We start from the raw sequence: 19,375 nt of genomic DNA, 5'->3' as shown, positions 1-19,375 counted from the left end.
ATGTGAAAATAAATTGTCGAAATAGGCGGGGTTTAGGATTTTGCGACAACTAGTGACGACCCAGCCCACGCATTAGATGCGCAGTACATTGCGCATACTCACGAGTTCTTTCACCTGAAGAAGAAACATGGCAGAGTCGGAAGGTGTGAAAACGTCTGCTATTGCCAATAGCAATAGAACACACATTTTACAGAGTAAAAATGGAGTTAACGGGTCAGATAAACCACATAAAAGTGTGGTAGTATTCGACTGTCGTCCGGAAAGAGACGACACAATGGAGAGAGTTCTGGACATAAATGGCTTGGACTTCAACGACTTCCTTCAAGTTGTATCGAAGGTACAGTAGCTAGCTAGCTAACGTTGTTAGTTATCCAGAGATATGTTAGCCAGACAGCTGCCTGCTTGATTTGCAAATTGGCAACAGCTGGCTCTTGACAATTAACGAGTTCCCACGAGTATTGACAATTAACTAGCTGCTCATTCAGATAGCTTGGCTAGGTGGCGGATCATGGGAAGTGTATTGATCCAAAAATATAGGTGTCATTTGCCAATTTAATGTTTTAATAAAATTGTTAATAGCTTGCTAGTATTTGTTATATGCAAGTGTTATAAACAAGTTGTCAATAAAATATCTAAACCATTCACCAAATTATCAAAACGTGTATATCTAACTCTGCAGATATGACAACTATTTTCCATGTGTTCCCTGCCTTAGGAATTTGCCATTCCTTCCAACGAAACGTTTGTCTTGACTACAACGGACAGAAAAGGAATAGATTTTGACAGATATGGTAAGTGACATTCCAGTCAGGGCTACCTGGTGTAGTGCTAGAAAGAAATGCCAAAGTGAAATGCCCATCACCAACTTTTTAATTTATCATTTAAAAAAATAGGCACGTTGCTTGGATCAATCAGTGAAAAATGTTTTTGGTATACTAATAGTCAGGCATTGGGTCACAAATAAACCTTTCATACAAGGGGAATAAGAGGTGAGTGACAATACGTTATGTTGTTGATGTGTCATCTCTTTCAGAGGAACTTCAACAAGGAAACACTCTCCACCTGTTGCAGACCGAGGACCAGATCCTGCCCATGGCAACTAAGGAACACATTGTGTTTCTCCCTCACTATGACACACTGGTCCGGAGTGGCATGTATGAGTACTACGCTAGTGAGGGCCAGAATTCTTTACGTGAGTGCCTCTGAAATAATGTACCTTCTCCAGCCCAAACCAACAATATTACAGTCCTGTTTGTATTCATTAGCCGTGTTCACACTGCACCACACTAAATGAAATGTCTATGCTCAGCACTTGCGACCAATTTTCTACTCTGTGACGCTTTGAAGTTACTGGCCCGGGCTGATTATGTTCCAGAAGAAGCGGTGTTAAAAGGCCTATAGTGTCCTATAGTTAATTAAAGCTTTTCCCCCCCAACAGCGTATGCCTTTGCAGAACTAATCGACAATGCACTGTCAGCTACATCGCACAACACAGGAGTGAGGACCATAGACATCCGATTGGTGAGATACTACTGTCAATTTAAATAAATAAAAATTCCTCTCCCTATTTATTTTTCTAACAGTTGTAAACCTCATATGCGTTATTGTGGTCTTGAATGAAAGTGATGAATAAGTATTGTGATGTTTTCATATAAAGTGTTCTGCACCCCTACAGTATTGATGGAATGGAACACAGAGGTAGTTGATTGTTTCTCATCTCTTTCCCCAGCTGTTTGATGAGTCCTTGGGGAAACATGCAGTGGTTATCATGGACAATGGCTGTGGCATGACCTCCAAGCAGCTTAATAACTGGGCTGTGTACAGGCTCTCCAAATTCAGCAGGGAAAGCGGCACGTTTTCAAGGTTGGTTTAGCAAGAGTAGGGCCAGGAGTTTTTCCACATCACAAGATCTGACCTGTTCAGGTCTCTCGATCAGACATTGCGGTCAGACCCTTCTCCCGAGTGGCGCAGTGGTCTAAGGCACTGCATCTCAGTGCTAGAGGCGTCACGACAGACCCTGGTTCGATCCCGGGCTGTGTCGCAACCGGCCGTGATCGGGAGTCCCCTAGGGCGGCGTACAATTGGCCCAGCGTCGTCTGGGTTAGGGGAGGGTTTGGCCAGGGTAGGCCGTCATTGTAAAATAAGAATTTGTTCTTAACTGACTTGCTTTTTTAAATAAATAAAAAATGACTCCCATTAAATGTATATTAAAATGCACTTTCCAAATAATTAAGTATACACTTGAAATTTGTTTTTGGTGCTTTCCATGTATCTATCGTCAGTCATTATCCTGTTTGTCTCACTAGTGATCACGCAGGGTATGTTCGCCCTGATCCAGTCGCTCGCAGTCTCAACAGTGATATATCATATTTTGGAGTAGGAGGGAAACAAGCAGTGTTCTACATTGGACAGTCAACCAGGGTAAATGTTCCTCTGTGTTATACCATATTCCTCTAATGGACTGTGATGCGCTACTATATGACTTGATATCTCTGTCTTTGTTAAAGATGATCACCAAACCAGCGGGCTCCCCAGATATCCATGAACTCATCATTTCAAAAGAAGAATTTGAGAGGAAGGAGCGGAACAAAGAAGATATTTACAGTGGTTTCATCAGAAACCGGAAGGTAAGGGATTACTCCCAGATCACTCAAAATGTTGATGTGATCCCCAAAAGGTGTCCTCAATCCATCCATTTTGAGCTGTCAGTATCGGTGGCAAGCTGCTATAACCTTCCCTCAGTGGCCATCCTCTATGTAATGAAAGCCATGTTCAATCCTCCACCCCACAGATGGGTGACTCGTCCCACGTGAGAGACGACGAGGAGCGCTTCCTCCACGGGCTGATTGCTGAGGAGGTGGGAAAGGACAGCTTCACGGCCGTGGTGGTGACGGGAGTCCAGCCTGAACACATCACCTTCCTCAAGCAGGACTTCCACCTGTGGACCAGAGAACTGGCGTGAGTCTGCTCACCCACCTGACTATTCCAATATTATTTAATTAATGAGACATGGTCTAAGGGCGTTCCATAGAGACAGTGTGTGAGAAGTCATGGTCCAATGACTACCTGCTAGCAGCATGTGTCCCGCGTCCGAAGCTACATCCCTAATAGTCGGTAGATGGCTCCAATTGGAGAATCGCTGTTTGCGTCGCCGAGCAGTGAACAAGAAACTATTAAAATCCAGTTTTTAGATTCCCCCTCCCCAAATCAACACCAAACATGGATTCTATGTTATGTTCTGTTTTATACCTGTTTGTCTAGTTAATCAGCCTCGCAATATGGGCACCATGCTGCCCCAGACTGGAAGTACAGAAAGTGTGTGCACGCGAAGACAGAAAACAACCCATAGCGATCCATATTAGATGTTGATTTGGTAGCATCTAAAAACTGGACTTAATAGTTCACTGCTCGGCGACGCAAAGGGCGACTCTCCAATCTACCGATTTATGGATGAAGGTTCGGACGCGTGACACATGCTGCTAGCTGATATAGACATTGGACCATGATTTATCTCACACGTTGTCTCAGGTATGAAACACAGACCAGTGTAGACGCAAAGTGAGAACCCAACATAGAATCCATGTTTGGTGTCGTTTTGGGGAGGGGGAATCTAAAAACTGGATTTTAATAGTTTCTTGTTAACTGCTCGGCGACGCAAACAGTGATTCTCCAATTGGAGCCATCTACCGACTATTAGGGATGTAGCTTCGGACGCGGGACACATGCTGCTAGCAGGTACAGTCATTGGACCATGACTTATCTCGCACGCTTTCATTATGGAGTGTCCTTAGACCATGTCTCATTAATTAGAGGTCTAGTATTGGGATACCGCCTGACCTGCACCGTCCCAAATGCCCACCACCACCTTTCAATCCAATTGGTTGTTGTCCTCTTGATTTTACTCTTCGAAAGACATTAACAAATTATCGAAATTACAATCTGCTTTGTTTTCAGCCACTTGTATCACTATTACATTCACGGCCTAAATGGGAATGACATGAAAGCCTCCTACCGAAACTCTGATTGTGTTTCCAACATTGACATTCAGGTAAGATGGTCATTGTATTTAAATAACCATGTAATTATGTTATTTTATGGTAGTACTACAGACAATAGTCATCCAAGAGCATCTATTCAATCTTTGAAGATGTATGTTTTATAACTCTCTAATTTTGTGGTACTATATTGATATTTATCTGCTGTTCAGATCTCTCTGCTGGAGAAGTTCCCCAAGATCCCTCGCATGGTGAACCTCAGAGAGATCGACAACGACATGCAGACGCTCTACATCAACACGGCGGCTGACACATTCGAGTTCAAGGCCTGCACAGATGTTGACGGAATAGTGGAGGGGGTCCTGAGGTACCACCCCTTCCTCTATGACAGGGAGACCTACCCCGAAGACCCCTATGCCATACCAGGTAACCTAGGTTGTGCCCCAAATGGTAACCTATTCCCTACATAGTGCACTAATTTTCACCAGAACACAATGGGTATTGACTGCTATGCATAAGAGGGTTGCTGTCAGATGTTTGGACACATTGGTCACGGTCAAGTTTTTAAATCGTAGTAGGTCACAGTTAAGCTTTTAACGTCTAGTGAAAATCTCATTTTTAAAAGCTCATATTCTATTTGCTCATACCTGAAGAATGTTGTTGACTCGTCCTTTACTAGTTGTGGCCAAAGCATAAATTCGAGAACCCACTCAGTAAAATTCTATCTCAAACTTTAAAAAAAATATATATATAGCTTGGAATTTCTTTACATTTTATTTAACTAGGCAAGTCAATTAAGCACAAATTCTTATTTACAATGAGACTACCAAAAGGCAAAATACTCCTACGGGGAAGTGGGCTGGGATTAAAAAGATAAAATATAAATAACATAGAATGACATCATTCTCCAGTGGGGAAAGGAGACTAGAGCAGACACAGGCTCAGGAGGGCGCACAAACTAGGTAGCAAGCCAATCGATCCATAGTTTATTAGGCTTTGTCCTCTTTCCTATACAGCAACTATCTTGCCAGTCACTTCTATTTCAAACTACACAGAACAGAAATACAAACGCAACACTTTCAATGATTTGACTGAGTTACAGTTCATATAAGGAAATCAGTCAATTTAAATAAATTCATTAGGCCCTAATCTATGGATTTCACATAACTGGGAATACAGTTGAAGTCAGAAGTTGACATGCACTTAGGTCGGAGTAATTAAAACTCGTTTTTCAACCACTCCACAAATTTCTTGTTAACAAACTATAGTTTGGCAACTCGGTTAGGACATCTACTTTGTGCATGACACAAGTAATTTTTCCAACAATTGTTTACAGACAGATTATTTCACTATCACAATTCCAGTGGGTCAAAAGGTTACATACACTAAGTTCACTGTGCCTTTAAACAGCTTGGAAAATTCCAGAAAATGATGTCATGGCTTTAGAAGCTTCTGATAGGCTAATTGACATCATTTGAGTCAATTGGAGGTGTACCTGTGGATGTATTTCAAGGCCTACCTTCAAACTCAGTGCCTCTTTGCTTGACATCATGGGAAAATCAAAAGAAATCAGCCAAGACCTCAAAAGAAATTGTAGACCTCCACAAGTCTGGTTCATCATTGGGAGCAATTTCCAAATACCTGAAGGTACCACGTTCATCAGTACAAACAGTAATACGCAAGTATAAACACCATGGGACCATGCAGCCATCATACTGCTCAGGAAGGAGACGCGTTCTGTCTCCTAGAGATGAATGTACTTCGGTGCGGAAAGTGCAAATCAATCCCAGATCAACAGCAAAGGACCTCGTGAAGATGCTGCGGTAAACCATTACAAAAGTATCTATATCCACAGTAAAACGAGTCCTATATAAACAACCTGAAAGGCAGCTCAGCAAGGAAGAAGCCACTGCTCCAAAACCGCCATTAAAAAAACCCAGACTACGGTTTGCAACTGCACATGGGCACTTTTTTGGAGAAATCCTCTGGTCTGATGAAACAAATAGAACTGTTTGGCCATAATGTCCATCGTTATGTTTGGAGGAAAAAGGGGGATGCTTGCAAGCTGAAGAACACCATCCCAACCATGAAGCACGGGGGTGGCAGCATCATGTTTTGGGGGTGCTTTGCTGCAGGAGGGACTGGTGCACTTCACCAAATAAATGGCATCATGAGAAAGGAAAATTATGTGGATGTATTGAAACAATGTCTCAAGACATCAGTCAGGAATTTAAAGCTCGGTCACAAATGGGTCTTCTAAATGGACAATGACCCCAAGCATACTTCCAAAGTTGTGGCAAAATGGCTTAAGGACTACAAATTCAAGGTATTGGAGTGGCCATCACAAAACCCTGACCTCAATCCTATAGAAAATTTGTGGGCAGAACTGAAAAGGCCTGTGCGCAAGGAGGCCTACAAACCTGACTCAGTTACACCAGCTCTGTCAGGAGGAATGGGCCAAAATTCAACAACTTATTGTGGAAGGCTACAAAAAACATTTGACTCAAGTTAAACAATGTAATGGCAATGCGACCAAATACTAATTGAGTGTGCAGTCGTGGCCAAAATGTTTGAGAATGACACAAATATTAATTTTCAGTCTGCTGCCTCAGTTTGTATGATGGCAATTTGCATATACTCCAGAAAGTCATGAAGAGTGATCAGATGAATTGCAAAGTCTCTCTTTGCCATGCAAATGAACTGAATCCCCCAAAAACATTTCCACTGCATTTCAGCCCTGCCACAAAAGGACCAGCTGACATGTCAGTGACTCTCTCGTTAACACAGGTGTGAGTGTTGACGAGGACAAGGCTGGAGATCTCTCTGTCATGCGGATTGAGTTCTAATAAAAGACTGGAAGCTTCAAAAGGAGGGTGGCGCTTGGAATCATTGTTCTTCCTCTGTCAACCATGGTTACCTGCAAGGAAACTCGTGCCGTCATCATTGCTTTGTACAAGAAAAGCTTCACAGGCAAGCATATTGCTGCCAGTAAGATTGCACCTAAATCAACCATTTATCGGATCATCAAGAACTTCAAGGAGAGCGGTTCAATTGTTGTGAAGAAGGCTTCAGGGCTCCCAAGAAAGTCCAGCAAGCGCCAGGACCGTCTCCTAAAGTTGATTCAGCTGCGGGATCGGGGCACCACCAGTACAGAGCTTGCTCCGGAATGGCAGCAGGCAGGTGTGAGTGCATCTGCACGCACAGTGAGGCAAAGGCCTTTGGAGGATGGCCTGGTGTCAAGAAGGGCAGCAAAGAAGCCACTTTTCTCCAGGAAAAACATCAGGGACAGACTGATATTCTGCAAAAGGTACAGGGATTGGACTGCTGAGGACTGGGGTAAAGTCATTTTCTCTGAATCCCTTTTCCGATTGTTTGGGTCATCTGGAAAAAAGCTTGTCCGGAGAAGACGAGGTGTGCACTACCATCAGTCCTGTGTCATGCCAACAGTAAAGCATCCTGAGACCATTCATGTGTGGGGTTGCTTCTCAGCCAAGGGAGTGGGCTCACTCACAATTTTGCCTAAGAACARAGCCATGAATAAAGAATGGTACCAACACATCCTGAGAGCAACTTCTCCCAACCATCCAGGAACAGTTTGGTGACGAACAATGCCTTTTCCAGCATGGTGGAGCACCTTGCCATAAGGCAAAAGTGATAACTAAGTGGCTCGGGCAACAAAACATCAATATTTTGGGTCCATGGCCAGGAAACTCCCCAGACCTTAATCCCATTGYGAACTTGTGGTCAATCCTCAAGAGGCGGGTGGACAAACAAAAACCCACATTCTGACAAACTCCAAGCCTTGATTATGCAAGAATGGGCAGCCATCAGTCAGGATGTGGCCCAGAAGTTAATTGACAGCATGCAAGGGCGGATTGCAGAAAAAGAAGGGTCAACACTGCAAATATTGACTCTTTGCATCAACTACATGTGATTGTCAATAAAGACCTTTGACACTTATGAAATGCTTGTAATTATACTTCAGTATTCCATAGTAACATCTGACAAAAATATCTAAAGACACTGAAGCAGCAAACTTTAAGCAGAAATTTAATATTTGTCATTCTCAAAACCTTTGGCCATGACTGTATGTAAACTTCTGACCTACTGGGAATGTGATGAAATAAAAGCTGAAATAAATCATTTTCTCTATTATTCTGACATTTCACATTTTTTAAATAAAGTGGTGATCCTAACTGACCTAAGACGGGGAATTTTTACTAGGATTAAACGTCAGGAATTGTGAAACTGCGTTTAAATGTATTTGGCTAAGGTGTATGTAAACTTCCGACTTCAACTGTATGCATCTGTTGGTCACAAAAAATAGTAGGGCCGTGGATTAAAAAAAACACAACTCGGAATCTGGTGTGACCCCCATTTTGCCTCATGCAGCTCTACACATCTCCTTGACATAGACTTGATCAGGCTGATTGTAGCCTGCTGACTATTAGCCCAATCCTCTTCAATGGCTGTGTAAAGTTGCTGATTATTGGCGGGGACTGGAACACGCTGTTGTATACGTCGATCCAGAATATCCCAAACATGCTCAATGGGTGGTGACATGTCTGGTGAGTATGCAGGCCATGGAGTGATTGGGACATTTAAAATCAAATTGTATTAGTCACATGCGCTGAATACAACCGGTGTAGACCTTACAGCAGTGGTTCTTAACCTTGTTGGAGGTACTGAACCCCACCAGTTTCCTATGCGCATTCACCGAACCCTTAATTGAAAAAATAAAATATGATTTTTTCAAATTCAAAACCATAGGTATATATTTTACTGGTGCACAAAATGAACTGTGCATCAACATCAACACCGTGTGTTCAAAGAACAAAATCATCAACATGATTTTCACACAAAAACATAATAATGAATATTTACTGCAAATCAGTGTGACTTCTGCTGTTGCCTTTTCAGAGACCAGTTCAGAAATGCGCGGCTTCACCTTGGCAAGTGCCACTCTTGTCATTTTCGCAACAAAGTCTGTTCCTTTTCTCCGTTTTTATGTCCAGCATCCTCGAAAAGGATTGCTCGCAAAGATATGTTGTAACAAACGGTATGAAAATCTCCAGAGCTTTCTTAGCAATAACAGGGTACGTTACCATTTGTTGACACCAAAACGTTGAAAGCGTTGTTGTTCTGAAGAGTTGCTGTTGAACCTGGCTCTGCTGAATTTCAATGATTTCATCGAGGTATTCATCATTGACATCTTGTCTCAACACATAACGTGAACGGCTGTCTCACCCATGCTGGATATGACTCTCTTGTAGGGAAGTATCCGTCGAGACTTTGCAAGCTCATCTAAGTGCGTGGCAATGGCTTGCTTCAGTTCCACGGGTACAGAAATGTCTCCGATTCCAGATACATCTTCGATCTTACTTACACAGTCGTCCAGCAGGGGAAAGTTTGCGAAGTTATCGTTCTCTGTTCGTCGTTTCCATAACGGTAGCATTTTTTGAAAAGCCTTCAGGTTTTCCTCTGCTTCGATGATGTTGACTCCACCGCCCTGCATCTTTTGATTGAGAGCTGCGAAGATATCAGCCATGTACGCTAAAATGAGAATGAACTCAGAATTTTTGAAGCAATCTGCATGACAATGTTGGTGCTCTTGCAAAAACAGGGCTAATTCCACACGCACGGCAAAAACACGATTCAGCACCTGTCCCCGGGATAACCACCGAACGTTAGAATGGTACAGAAGTACCTCGAATTCAGAGCCCATTTCTTTACACAGCTCACTGAAGATGCGGTGCCTCAGAGCACTAGTTCGCACATAGTTCACGCATTCCACTACAATTTTTAATACTTCTGCCAGTTTGAGGCAAGGTTTTTGTTGCCAAAGCATGCCTGTGCGGAATACAATGAGTAACAATGATGTGTGGTGCATCGGCTTTCACTAGCGCACCAAAACCAGACTTTCTTCCCAGCATGACTGGAGCTCCGTCCGAACAAACTGCAGAAACCATATCCCACGAAAGATTGTTGTCTTTGAAGAAGTCATCCACAAGTTTCTTCACATCGGCTGCCTTAGTTGTTGTTGTAAGAGGCTTACAAAATAAAAAATCTTCCTTTATCACGTCGTCTTTCACATAGCGCACGAATACAGCAAGCTGGCTTAGATTGGAAACGTCTGTGGTCTCGTCGAGTTGAAGGCTGAATTTTGCCGGGCTTGACTACTTGAGCCAAGATGTCTTTGCTCATGTCCTCTATTCTGTCGCTGATGGTGTCATTTGAAAGAGGAATTTGGGATAACTTCAGCCTCTTTTCCCAGCATGATATTCGCCATCTTCAGCACAGCTGGTTTTATGAGTGTTTCACCAATGGTGTGTGGTTTGCCCTGCTTTGCGATCAGGTAAGCAACTTCGTACGATGCTGTGAGGATCGGTTTGTTYATGGGTAKAAAGCCGAGAACAGGCAGAGTAGCCTTTTCATCGAATCTGGCTCTCTTCACCTTGAATTCAGCBAGCGTTSTGTTCTTGTATTTTCCATCTCCATGCAGCTTAAGGAAGTGTTCTCTTAGTTTTGCCGGTGCTAGACTAGAATTGCTCAACTTGGCATTGCAAATCATGCAGTTAGGACGCTGACTCCCATCACGTTCCGTTATACATGTGAATCCATATTGTACATATTCGTCCGACCACTTTTTTTTTTTGCGAGACATAGTAAGTATGAAGGGATTAAAATATTAAGAAAGAAATCACAAGACGTACCATCATGACAGTCACAAGTCGACTACTGAGCGCACCAAATTCCCTGCAGCACAGATAGGCCAAGCGATGTAGTGTGATCACCTGCAGCCAATGATGGCCAAGCGGGGCGTGTCATCACGAATCATATGAGTCGGATGTGTGTCTTGACCTCCGCCGAACCCCTGAGACTGACTCACCGAACCCCTGGGGTTCGATCGAACCCAGGTTAAGAACCACTGCCTTACAGTGAAATGCTTACTTATGACCCCATAACAACAGTGCAGCTAAAAATATATATGGATGTGATAACAAGTAATTAAAGAGCAGCAGTAAAAATATAACAATATGTACAGAGTTAATGTGCAGGGGCACCAGTTAGTTGAGGTAGTATGTACATGTAGGAGTTAATTAAAGTGACTATGCATAGATGACAACAAAGAGTGGCAGTGGTGAGGATGGGGCAATGCAAATAGGAGTATTATGGCTTGGGGGTAGAAGCTGTTTAGAAACCTCTTGGACCTAGACTTTGCGTTCCGGTACCTACCATGCGGTAGCAGAGAGAACAGTCCATGACTAGGGTGGCTTGAGTCTTTGACAATTCTTAGGGCCTTCCTCTGACACCGCCAGGTATAGAGGTCCTGGATGTCAGACAGCTTGGCCCCAGTGACGTACTGGGCCGTTCGCACTACCCTCTGTAGTGCCTTGCGGTCGGAGGCCAAGCAGTTGCCATACTAGGCAGTGATGCTCTCAATGGAGAAGCTGTAGAACCATTTGAGGACCCATGCCAAATCTTTTCTGTCTCCTGAGGGGGAATAGGTTTTGTTGTGCCCGCTTCACGACTCTCTTGGTGTGTTTGCACTATGTTAATTTGTTGATGTGGACACCAAGCAACTTGAAGCTCTCAACCTGCTCCACTGCAGCCCTGTCGATGAGAATGGGGGCGTGCTTGTTCCTCTTTTTCCTGTAGTCCACAATCATCTCCTTTGTCTTGATCACTTTGAGGGAGAGGTTGTTGTCCTGGCACCACACGGCCAGGTCTCTGACCTCCTCCCTATAGGCGGTCTCGTTATTGTCGGTGATCAGGCCTACCATTGTTGTGTCATCGGCAAATTTAATGATGGTGTTAGTCGTGCCTGGCCGTGTAGTCATGAGTGAACAGGGAGTACTCATGACTGCACGACTCCAACACTATCATTAAATAATCAGCTTCCAGGAATTGTGTACAGATCCTTGCAACATGGGGCTGTGCATTATCATGCTGAAACATGAGGTGATGGCGGAGGATGAATGGCCAGACAATGGGCTTCAAGATCTTGTCATGGTATCTGTGCATTCAAATTGCCAAAGATAAAATGCAATTATGTTCATTGTCCGTTGCTTATGCCTGCCCATACCTAAACCCCACCGCCATCATGTGGCACTCTGTTCATATCGTTTACCTCTGCAAACCGCTTGCCACACGACACCATGCACGCTCCCCGGTACAGTTTTTAAACTGGGATTCATTTGTGAAGAGCACACTTCTCCAGCGTGCATTGGCCATCAAAGGTGAGCATTTTCCCACTGAAGTCTGTTACGACACCGAACTACAGTCAGTTCAAGACCCTGGTGAGGACGACAAGCACGCAGATGAGCTTACCAGAGATGGTTTGTGCAGAATGGGATGGCGTGATTACATGTGGTCTGCAGTTGTGTGCCCGTTTGGACGTACTGCCAAATTATCTTATGGTAGAGAAATTTATGTTAAATTCTCTGGCAACAGCTCTGGTGGACATTCCTTCTGTCAGCATGCCGATTGCATGCTCCCTCAACTTTAAACATCTGTAGCATTGTCTTATGTGACAATTGCACATTTTAGTGGTCTTTTATTGTCCCCACACAAGGTGCACCTGTTTAATCAACTTGTTGATATGCCACACCTGTCAGGTTGATGGATTATCATGACAAAGGAGAAATGCTCACTAACAGGGATGTAAGCAAATTTGTGCACAACATTTGAGTGAAATAAGCGTATGGAACATTTCTGATATCTTTTATTTCAGCTCATGAAACATGGAACCAGCACTTTACATGTTGTGTTTTTATTTTTGTTCAGTGTTTGTGGTTTGTAAGAATTGGCCTGTTGGCTGTTTTTAGAAGCAGTAGTGAAGCTAGAATGCTAACCTCAATAGCTAACGTTAACTTAGAAATCAAGCCAAAGCAGATCCTCCATACAACCAACTCGCCATTCCCTTCTATTTTAAATACTGTGGAAACCTAGGTAGCTGTAGTTGACTCCTATATGTAGCAACAGTTGGTTGGCCTGCTTGGCTAATAATCTAATAATCTAATAATCTAATAAATCTAATAATTTATTAGATAGCAGTCTGCATTAGTTGTTGTAGTGCCCTAGTAGTTCCGTCGCGTTAACAAATCCTGAATCGATCCATACTATACAGAAATTAGCCGTTCGATATGTGTATAAAAAAAAATGCAAGACTGCTAGGCAGTGTGTGCATCCCTACCCCACCAGGAGTTGGTAGATAATTTGAATATCCAAGTGTATGCGTGTCTCTTTTGACTGAGCTGGCAAATTAGCTTTTTTTTAATGGTATTCGCCCAAACCACTGTTTTCTACTCAGGCCAAGCAGGGGCACAGAGAAGCTGCTTTTTAATAACATCCTTAATTATACTCTTTTGGAAGGACGTGTATTAAATTAATATTGTCATACATTTTAGGTAATTGTCATATCTTTAACACTTGACAGATACTTTAAATCACAGTAGGCCCTGTAAGATAAGTCAAGTGTTCCCATACTAACCATGTGAATTTTTTTTGTAATAAACAGCCAATGTTTACTTATTTGGGACTATGACACTCAATTGAAAATCATTCAAACAATATTTCTGATTTATTTTCTCAACTCCGCATCACATACCTTTAACGTGGGGCAATGACAGTCAATTGCAAATTAGTCTGACGTAATGTATCTTATCTCAACACCACTAATGAGATGGGTGTGCTTGACGCATGTCGCGTCAGAGCTTCTCGAAGTCGGCGGGCGTTGTCGACAATGCACAATTCATCTGTCACATCAACCTGGATCGATATTTGGTTTTAATAGACGAGAGCACTGAATCCAGCTTCACACAGATATAAGCTTGTGACGGGTACCATGAGTTTTACGGTGCTTTCAAGACAAGTCGGAACTCTGAAAAATACGAGGTCAAATCATGACGTCAATGATCTTCAGGTGGGAAAATCTTCGCTCCAGAAAGTGGTCCGAGTTGGATGATCGTTCAAAATAATTGTTCCCAGTTGGAGGGTTTTTTTCTCTTTTTTTTTCTCGGTTGTCTTGAACGCACTGCAGTCAGAGATTTCCGAGTTTACAGATATTTTGAAAGCGCCATTAATGCTCAGAGGTAAACGGCAGGGTATTCCCTTTCAGTCAGGAACCAAAACTCCTACGTAGTGATCCGTAAATGCGTTGTCTGCAACATTTGTCACATGATAACTCATCAGCTGTTAGATTCTACTGATTCTACTGTTCAGATTCCCATATGTCTCTTACATAGGCAAGAAGACACGATTCTCTTTTCTTTACACAGTCAACCGATTAAATATATTTTTTAATTTATTTAATGACAACAGTTCCTCTCTCAATGCAAACAATATTTCCAACTCTCCCCCTCAATAACCACCAAGCCTCTGTATGAAATAGAACGTTGTCATGCTCTGATCCCATATCTCCACATGTTTTGTTTTTTTTGTTTGTTTTTTGTGGAATTTATTAGGATCTCCATTAGCTATTGCAAAAGCAGCAGCTACTCAGGTTTGCTGTAGTTTACCATTGAAGTTACCTGCTGCAGTATATCTCCGAGTTCTGTGCGAATCTCTTTTGCTGCCAGTTGCTCTCGGTGTATCATACAATGCGTCGATATGGCAGAGGGAGACACATTCATAATGAGTGCCGATGCCTGACCGCCGTCCCGCCATAGATGGAGCCGTCCCACCAGTCGATCTATTTGTCAAAATAGCCACGCCGCAAACTGAACATCCCCTGTGCCGTTTTTATACTCGGGATTCACTAGACGGAACAGTATTTCTTCGTGAATAGCATCCCCCGAAATGTATTGCAAACAAGTCAATGCATAGGCATCTCGGCCCTCACAGCTAATGTCCATTTGGAGAGCATAAACTGGGGAGTTTGAGTCGTAAAGTCAGTTTCCTCTTGATTGCTAGCAATAACACTGTCAAAGCATGAATTATTTGTATCTGACAAAGGTATTGATGTGAGTGCCTCTGCCTCTCCACACAGTTTTAACCATATAAATTGTAAGAACAATGGTGCAACTCTAATAAAATAACAAATGTATAATGCGCTTTCTTCCGCATTGGATAGTGGTCGCTGTCACAACAGTGTGCTGTTGACTTGGTGCCTTTTCCGAGACCATGTTGCTACGTGCATAATAGCAAAGTTAACCAGAATATTGGTGTTGAGAACAATGCGACGGAGGCAACAGGGAGTTAGGAGACGAGAAAACAGCCCTTGGCGTAAGTTTCCTCGCCCCTCACTTTTCTAACTTAATTAGGTCTATAATCAGTAGCCTTACTGTTAAATGTGCCTGGCTTTATAAATGATCCATATACAGTACCAGTCAAAAGTTTGGACACCTACTTATTCCAGGGTTTATCTTTATTTTACTATTTTCTACTTTTTTGAATAAAAGTGTAGATTTCAAAACTATGAAATAACACATGGAATTATGTAGTCAGAGGAGTGGGGGGCCCGGGTGCACAACTGAGCAGGAGGACAAGTACAGTAGTGTTTAGTTTGAGAAACAGACGCCTCACAAGTCCTCCACTGGTAGCTTCATTAAATAGTACCCGCAAAACACCAGTCTCAACGTCTACAGTGAAGCGGTGACTCCGGGATGCTGGCCTTCTAGGCAGAGTTACAAAGAAAAGTCCCTATCTCGGACAGGCCAATAAAAATAACCAATTAAGAMGGGGGGGGGGGGAGAACAGACACTGGACAGAGGAATCCTGCCTAGAAGGCCAACAACCCAGTGTCGCTTCTTCACTGTTGACTTTGAGACTGGTGTTTTGCGGGTACTATTTAATGAAGCTGCCAGTTGAGGACTTGTGAGGCGTCTGTTTCTCAAACTAGACACTCTAATGTACTTGTCCTCTTGCTCAGTTGTGCACCGGGGCCTCCCACTCCTCTTTCTATTCTGGTTAGAGCCAGTTTGCGCTGTTCTGTGAAGGGAGTAGTGCAACGCTTTGTACGAGATCTTCAGTTTCTTGGCAATTGGAATAGCCTTCATTTCTCAGAACAAGAATAGACTGAGTTTCAGAAGAAAGGTCTTTGTTTGTGGCCATTTTGAGCCTGTAATCGAACTAACAAATGCTGATGCTCCAGATACCCAACTAGTCTAAAGAAGGCCAGTTTTATTGCTTATTTAATCAGGACAACAGTTTTCAGCTGTGCTAACATAATTGAAAAAGGGTTTTCTAATGATCAATTATCCTTTTATGATAAACCTGGATTAGCTAACACAACGTGCCATTGGAACACAGGAGTGATGGTTGCTGATAATGGGCCTCTGTACATTGTTAAGGCTGCGAAGGTTCAACTGAGATAGGAACAATAGCACACCTGAACTTGGTTAAAATAATTGTTTTATTCAAAAGTTAATAAATGGCAAATGCAATTTTCGTATATACGGGTTCACTGCACCACCCCGCAGGGTGGAACAAGGAACTGACTTGTTCCTGACAAAGATATTATAATATACTCATGACAGAGATAGTTCCCGCTTCCGAGCCGGCCTGTCAGAGTAGAGACTGGGCGTGGTTTAGACTCACCCAGCCTATCGTTGGTGTTGGCGCTTAAGCTAGTCCTAGCCCCTTAGCGCATGTGATGTCCCGARGCTGTTGCTGTGTAGATTACGCTCCCTCACCCCAAAGACTGAGGTCAGACAGCTCTGCAACATTGTCTGAGCRATTTYCACCTGTATACAAAGCCCACTGTTCTCGCTCAAGGCTAACCACAGCTTCCCAGCACACTTATCTGGGGCTAACTGTTACTTCCAGCACACACACACATTTCACCCTTTTGTTCATATCTTACGGCCTTGTACATTGTTGCATACACACACATATTTCAGGKTGTGGCCCCATGGTTAGGCTATGAGAACTGTTACTCCTGAGAACAAAGACAAATTGTCAGGCCTACATGAGTCAGTAGCTTAAACTTTAATTAATGTAAAATCCTTCTAGTTTATAGTTATTTTAGCACGCTAAGCCTAGCAAAACCCCACAACACCTATGTAGATATTCCATAAAAAATCTGCCATTTCCAGCTATAATAGTCATTTACAACATTAACAATGTCTGCACTGTATTTCTGATCAATTTTATTTTAATGGACATAAATTAGCTTTTCTTTCAAAAACAAGGACATTTCTAAGTGACCCCAAACGTGTGTTTGTGTAAAAATTCAATTGGTCGAAAGAACAGATGACTCTCGGTCAACGAATATACTTTTTAGTCAGGGACCTGTTTTTCTTCTGCTCAGGAATTAGAACATTCTTCCGTGACCCAATTTTCATATCAGGTGACCCCTAGTTTGATAACCGCTGATAGAAGTGTCATAACGTACTGAGAGATTATGGCATCTGAAATTAACATTTTCTTGTAAAGCCCATATGATCTCATCTTTGAGTTAAGCAAAAGTCTGATTGCATTCTGTTCCCTCTAATATTCACCAGCTACGGAAGAGGATGATGACAGTATCGTCCTGAACCAGGCCAGGGGGAAGAGGCCCATATTTGAGTGTTTTTGGAATGGACGTCTCATCCCATACACCACTGTATCCGAGTAAAGACTTTCAAAATGCTCTTTTAATAATATGTTTTTCTTCAGTAATGTATACTTTAACAAAAAAAAGGGTAATGTTTGAATTCTGTGTTCGTCCGTCGTGTTTTAGGTTTGACTGGTGCGCATGGCCCAAGAAGACAGGGACAGTGCCTGCAGAGTGTTACAGCAGGTTCTCAGGGGTCCTGTTCACCAATGACAGGTTCCAGGTCAGCACCAACAAACTCACTTTCATGGACCTGGAGCTGCAGCTAAAGAATAAGGAGACCTTATTCACCCGCATCGTCAATGGCCAGGTAGCTTCCTTGTTTATGTTCTATCATTAGCAAACCTCAGTCCTCTTGGATGGAAGAAAAGATTATAGCATATAGCAAAGCCTCAGAGCTAGAAATCTAACACCCATATTAGACAAATATGATAACAGTATTACTGAATTACCACTATGATGTAGAACATTTAGTATTAAAAAATCGCTGTGTTACTGATGCATGTCATTTCCCCTCCCAGGAACAAAGGGTTAAAATCCAGAAGGAGTTTCACCAGTGGCTGAAGACCTGCCACGAGAAGTGGGACAAGCAAGTGAAGTTCAGAGGCTTCAAGAGTACCATCACACGAACAGACGTGACCACAAAGAAGATGCAATCTCCTTGGGCTACCTTCTCCTCCATCGAGTGGGACGGTAGAACGTACAAAGCTGGCCAATACGTGAGTATCCTCTTCCTAAGACGGTAGAGCCTGGTTCAATCTCAATTTGTCTTTCCGCGATTCCTCGCATTCTCTCTCCTTGGCTCCTTCACCACCACCACCACATTAGAGGAGGAAGTTCAAGGTCCCTCCCCTCAACCTTCTCCAATGCGTTCTGAGAAGGAGGCGAGGAGAGACGATGTAAGGAATCGAGGAAAGATTGAGACAGGGCAACAGAACTGTTTGGTTGCTGTGTTTTGAAGTGTTAATTAGTTGTCTTGTTTAAGCATCTTTAAATTCAGTCAGATAATTAAGTAGCTCATAATGTGTCGATCTCTAAACTCTGTTTTCTCTGCCTTTCCTTCTAGGTGAAGTCTCAGAAAACACAGCCCATCTTCTTTGGCTCTGTTATTCAGTTCCTACTATACGGCGATCACGAGGGAGATGTCTACGCCACAGGAGGGCAGGTGCAGGTGGCCATGGTAAGACATCGTGGAGAGTGATAGTAGTGACACTTTGTTCTGCACACTCTTATCCTAAGGAACTTAACATATGCAATTGCATGATTTTGGCTGCAAAATCATCTGGTTTTGTATCGGTTCCCGTAGGAACCAAAGGCGCTGTACGATGACATCAAGACAATACCCATCTCCAAAATCGACAGGGTGATTACCAATGCAGCTATCAAGAAGAGCATTGATGACGAACTAGCCAAGTGAGGGAACCATTTTGGATTTTATTCCCAACGTACATGAATGTGGTTCATGGGTTTTATGATGTAACATTGTCCCGTTTTTGCCCCAGACTCCCAGACAAGCTAAAAGTGACCTGGCCAGAGGGCAATCCCTGGACCCAGAACGATGTCCGGCCAGCAGGCACTCCACTAGGTACAGAGACAGACGCCCTGCACCTCACACAGTTGCTCCGTGCTATCTGCCAAGTGTTTTTGATACTGTATCCTAAGTATGCACATCTTTGTGAGTGACTGATCTCCCTTTCATTCCTTGCAGGACCTCTCCATGTGGAAATTCTCAACAAGAAAGGAGAGTCAATATCCAGGATACCATCTGCCATGCAAAACGCAACACGGAAAACACTTTCAATCGAACTAAAAATTGTTTGGCATTGTGAGTTGATCTGAATCG

The 19,375-nt window shown here is 43.0% G+C and overlaps 1 protein-coding gene across 1 annotated transcript in view; it reads left to right on the top strand.

Moving 5' to 3' along the window:
• The first annotated feature begins 89 nt into the window (after nt 1–89).
• The window catches only part of smchd1 (structural maintenance of chromosomes flexible hinge domain containing 1), a 44,773-nt gene continuing 25,487 nt past the window's right edge, over nt 90–19,375 (top strand). The window contains exons 1-17 of the mRNA XM_023972458.2: nt 90–337; nt 716–791; nt 1,034–1,192; nt 1,439–1,521; nt 1,730–1,863; nt 2,307–2,421; nt 2,508–2,627; nt 2,792–2,958; nt 3,955–4,048; nt 4,208–4,421; nt 17,441–17,549; nt 17,659–17,842; nt 18,054–18,251; nt 18,599–18,712; nt 18,839–18,945; nt 19,035–19,117; nt 19,241–19,357. Coding sequence (XP_023828226.1) covers nt 128–337; nt 716–791; nt 1,034–1,192; nt 1,439–1,521; nt 1,730–1,863; nt 2,307–2,421; nt 2,508–2,627; nt 2,792–2,958; nt 3,955–4,048; nt 4,208–4,421; nt 17,441–17,549; nt 17,659–17,842; nt 18,054–18,251; nt 18,599–18,712; nt 18,839–18,945; nt 19,035–19,117; nt 19,241–19,357 — 2,284 coding nt within the window. The 5' untranslated portion in view covers nt 90–127. The remainder of the gene's footprint in view (nt 338–715; nt 792–1,033; nt 1,193–1,438; nt 1,522–1,729; nt 1,864–2,306; nt 2,422–2,507; nt 2,628–2,791; nt 2,959–3,954; nt 4,049–4,207; nt 4,422–17,440; nt 17,550–17,658; nt 17,843–18,053; nt 18,252–18,598; nt 18,713–18,838; nt 18,946–19,034; nt 19,118–19,240; nt 19,358–19,375) is intronic.

The sequence above is a fragment of the Salvelinus sp. IW2-2015 genome, linkage group LG27, assembly GCF_002910315.2.
Source record: "Salvelinus sp. IW2-2015 linkage group LG27, ASM291031v2, whole genome shotgun sequence".
Lineage (NCBI taxonomy): Eukaryota > Metazoa > Chordata > Actinopteri > Salmoniformes > Salmonidae > Salvelinus > Salvelinus sp. IW2-2015.
The sequence above is the reverse complement of the archived record's forward strand: the minus strand, read 5'-3'. Positions and strand labels throughout refer to the sequence as shown.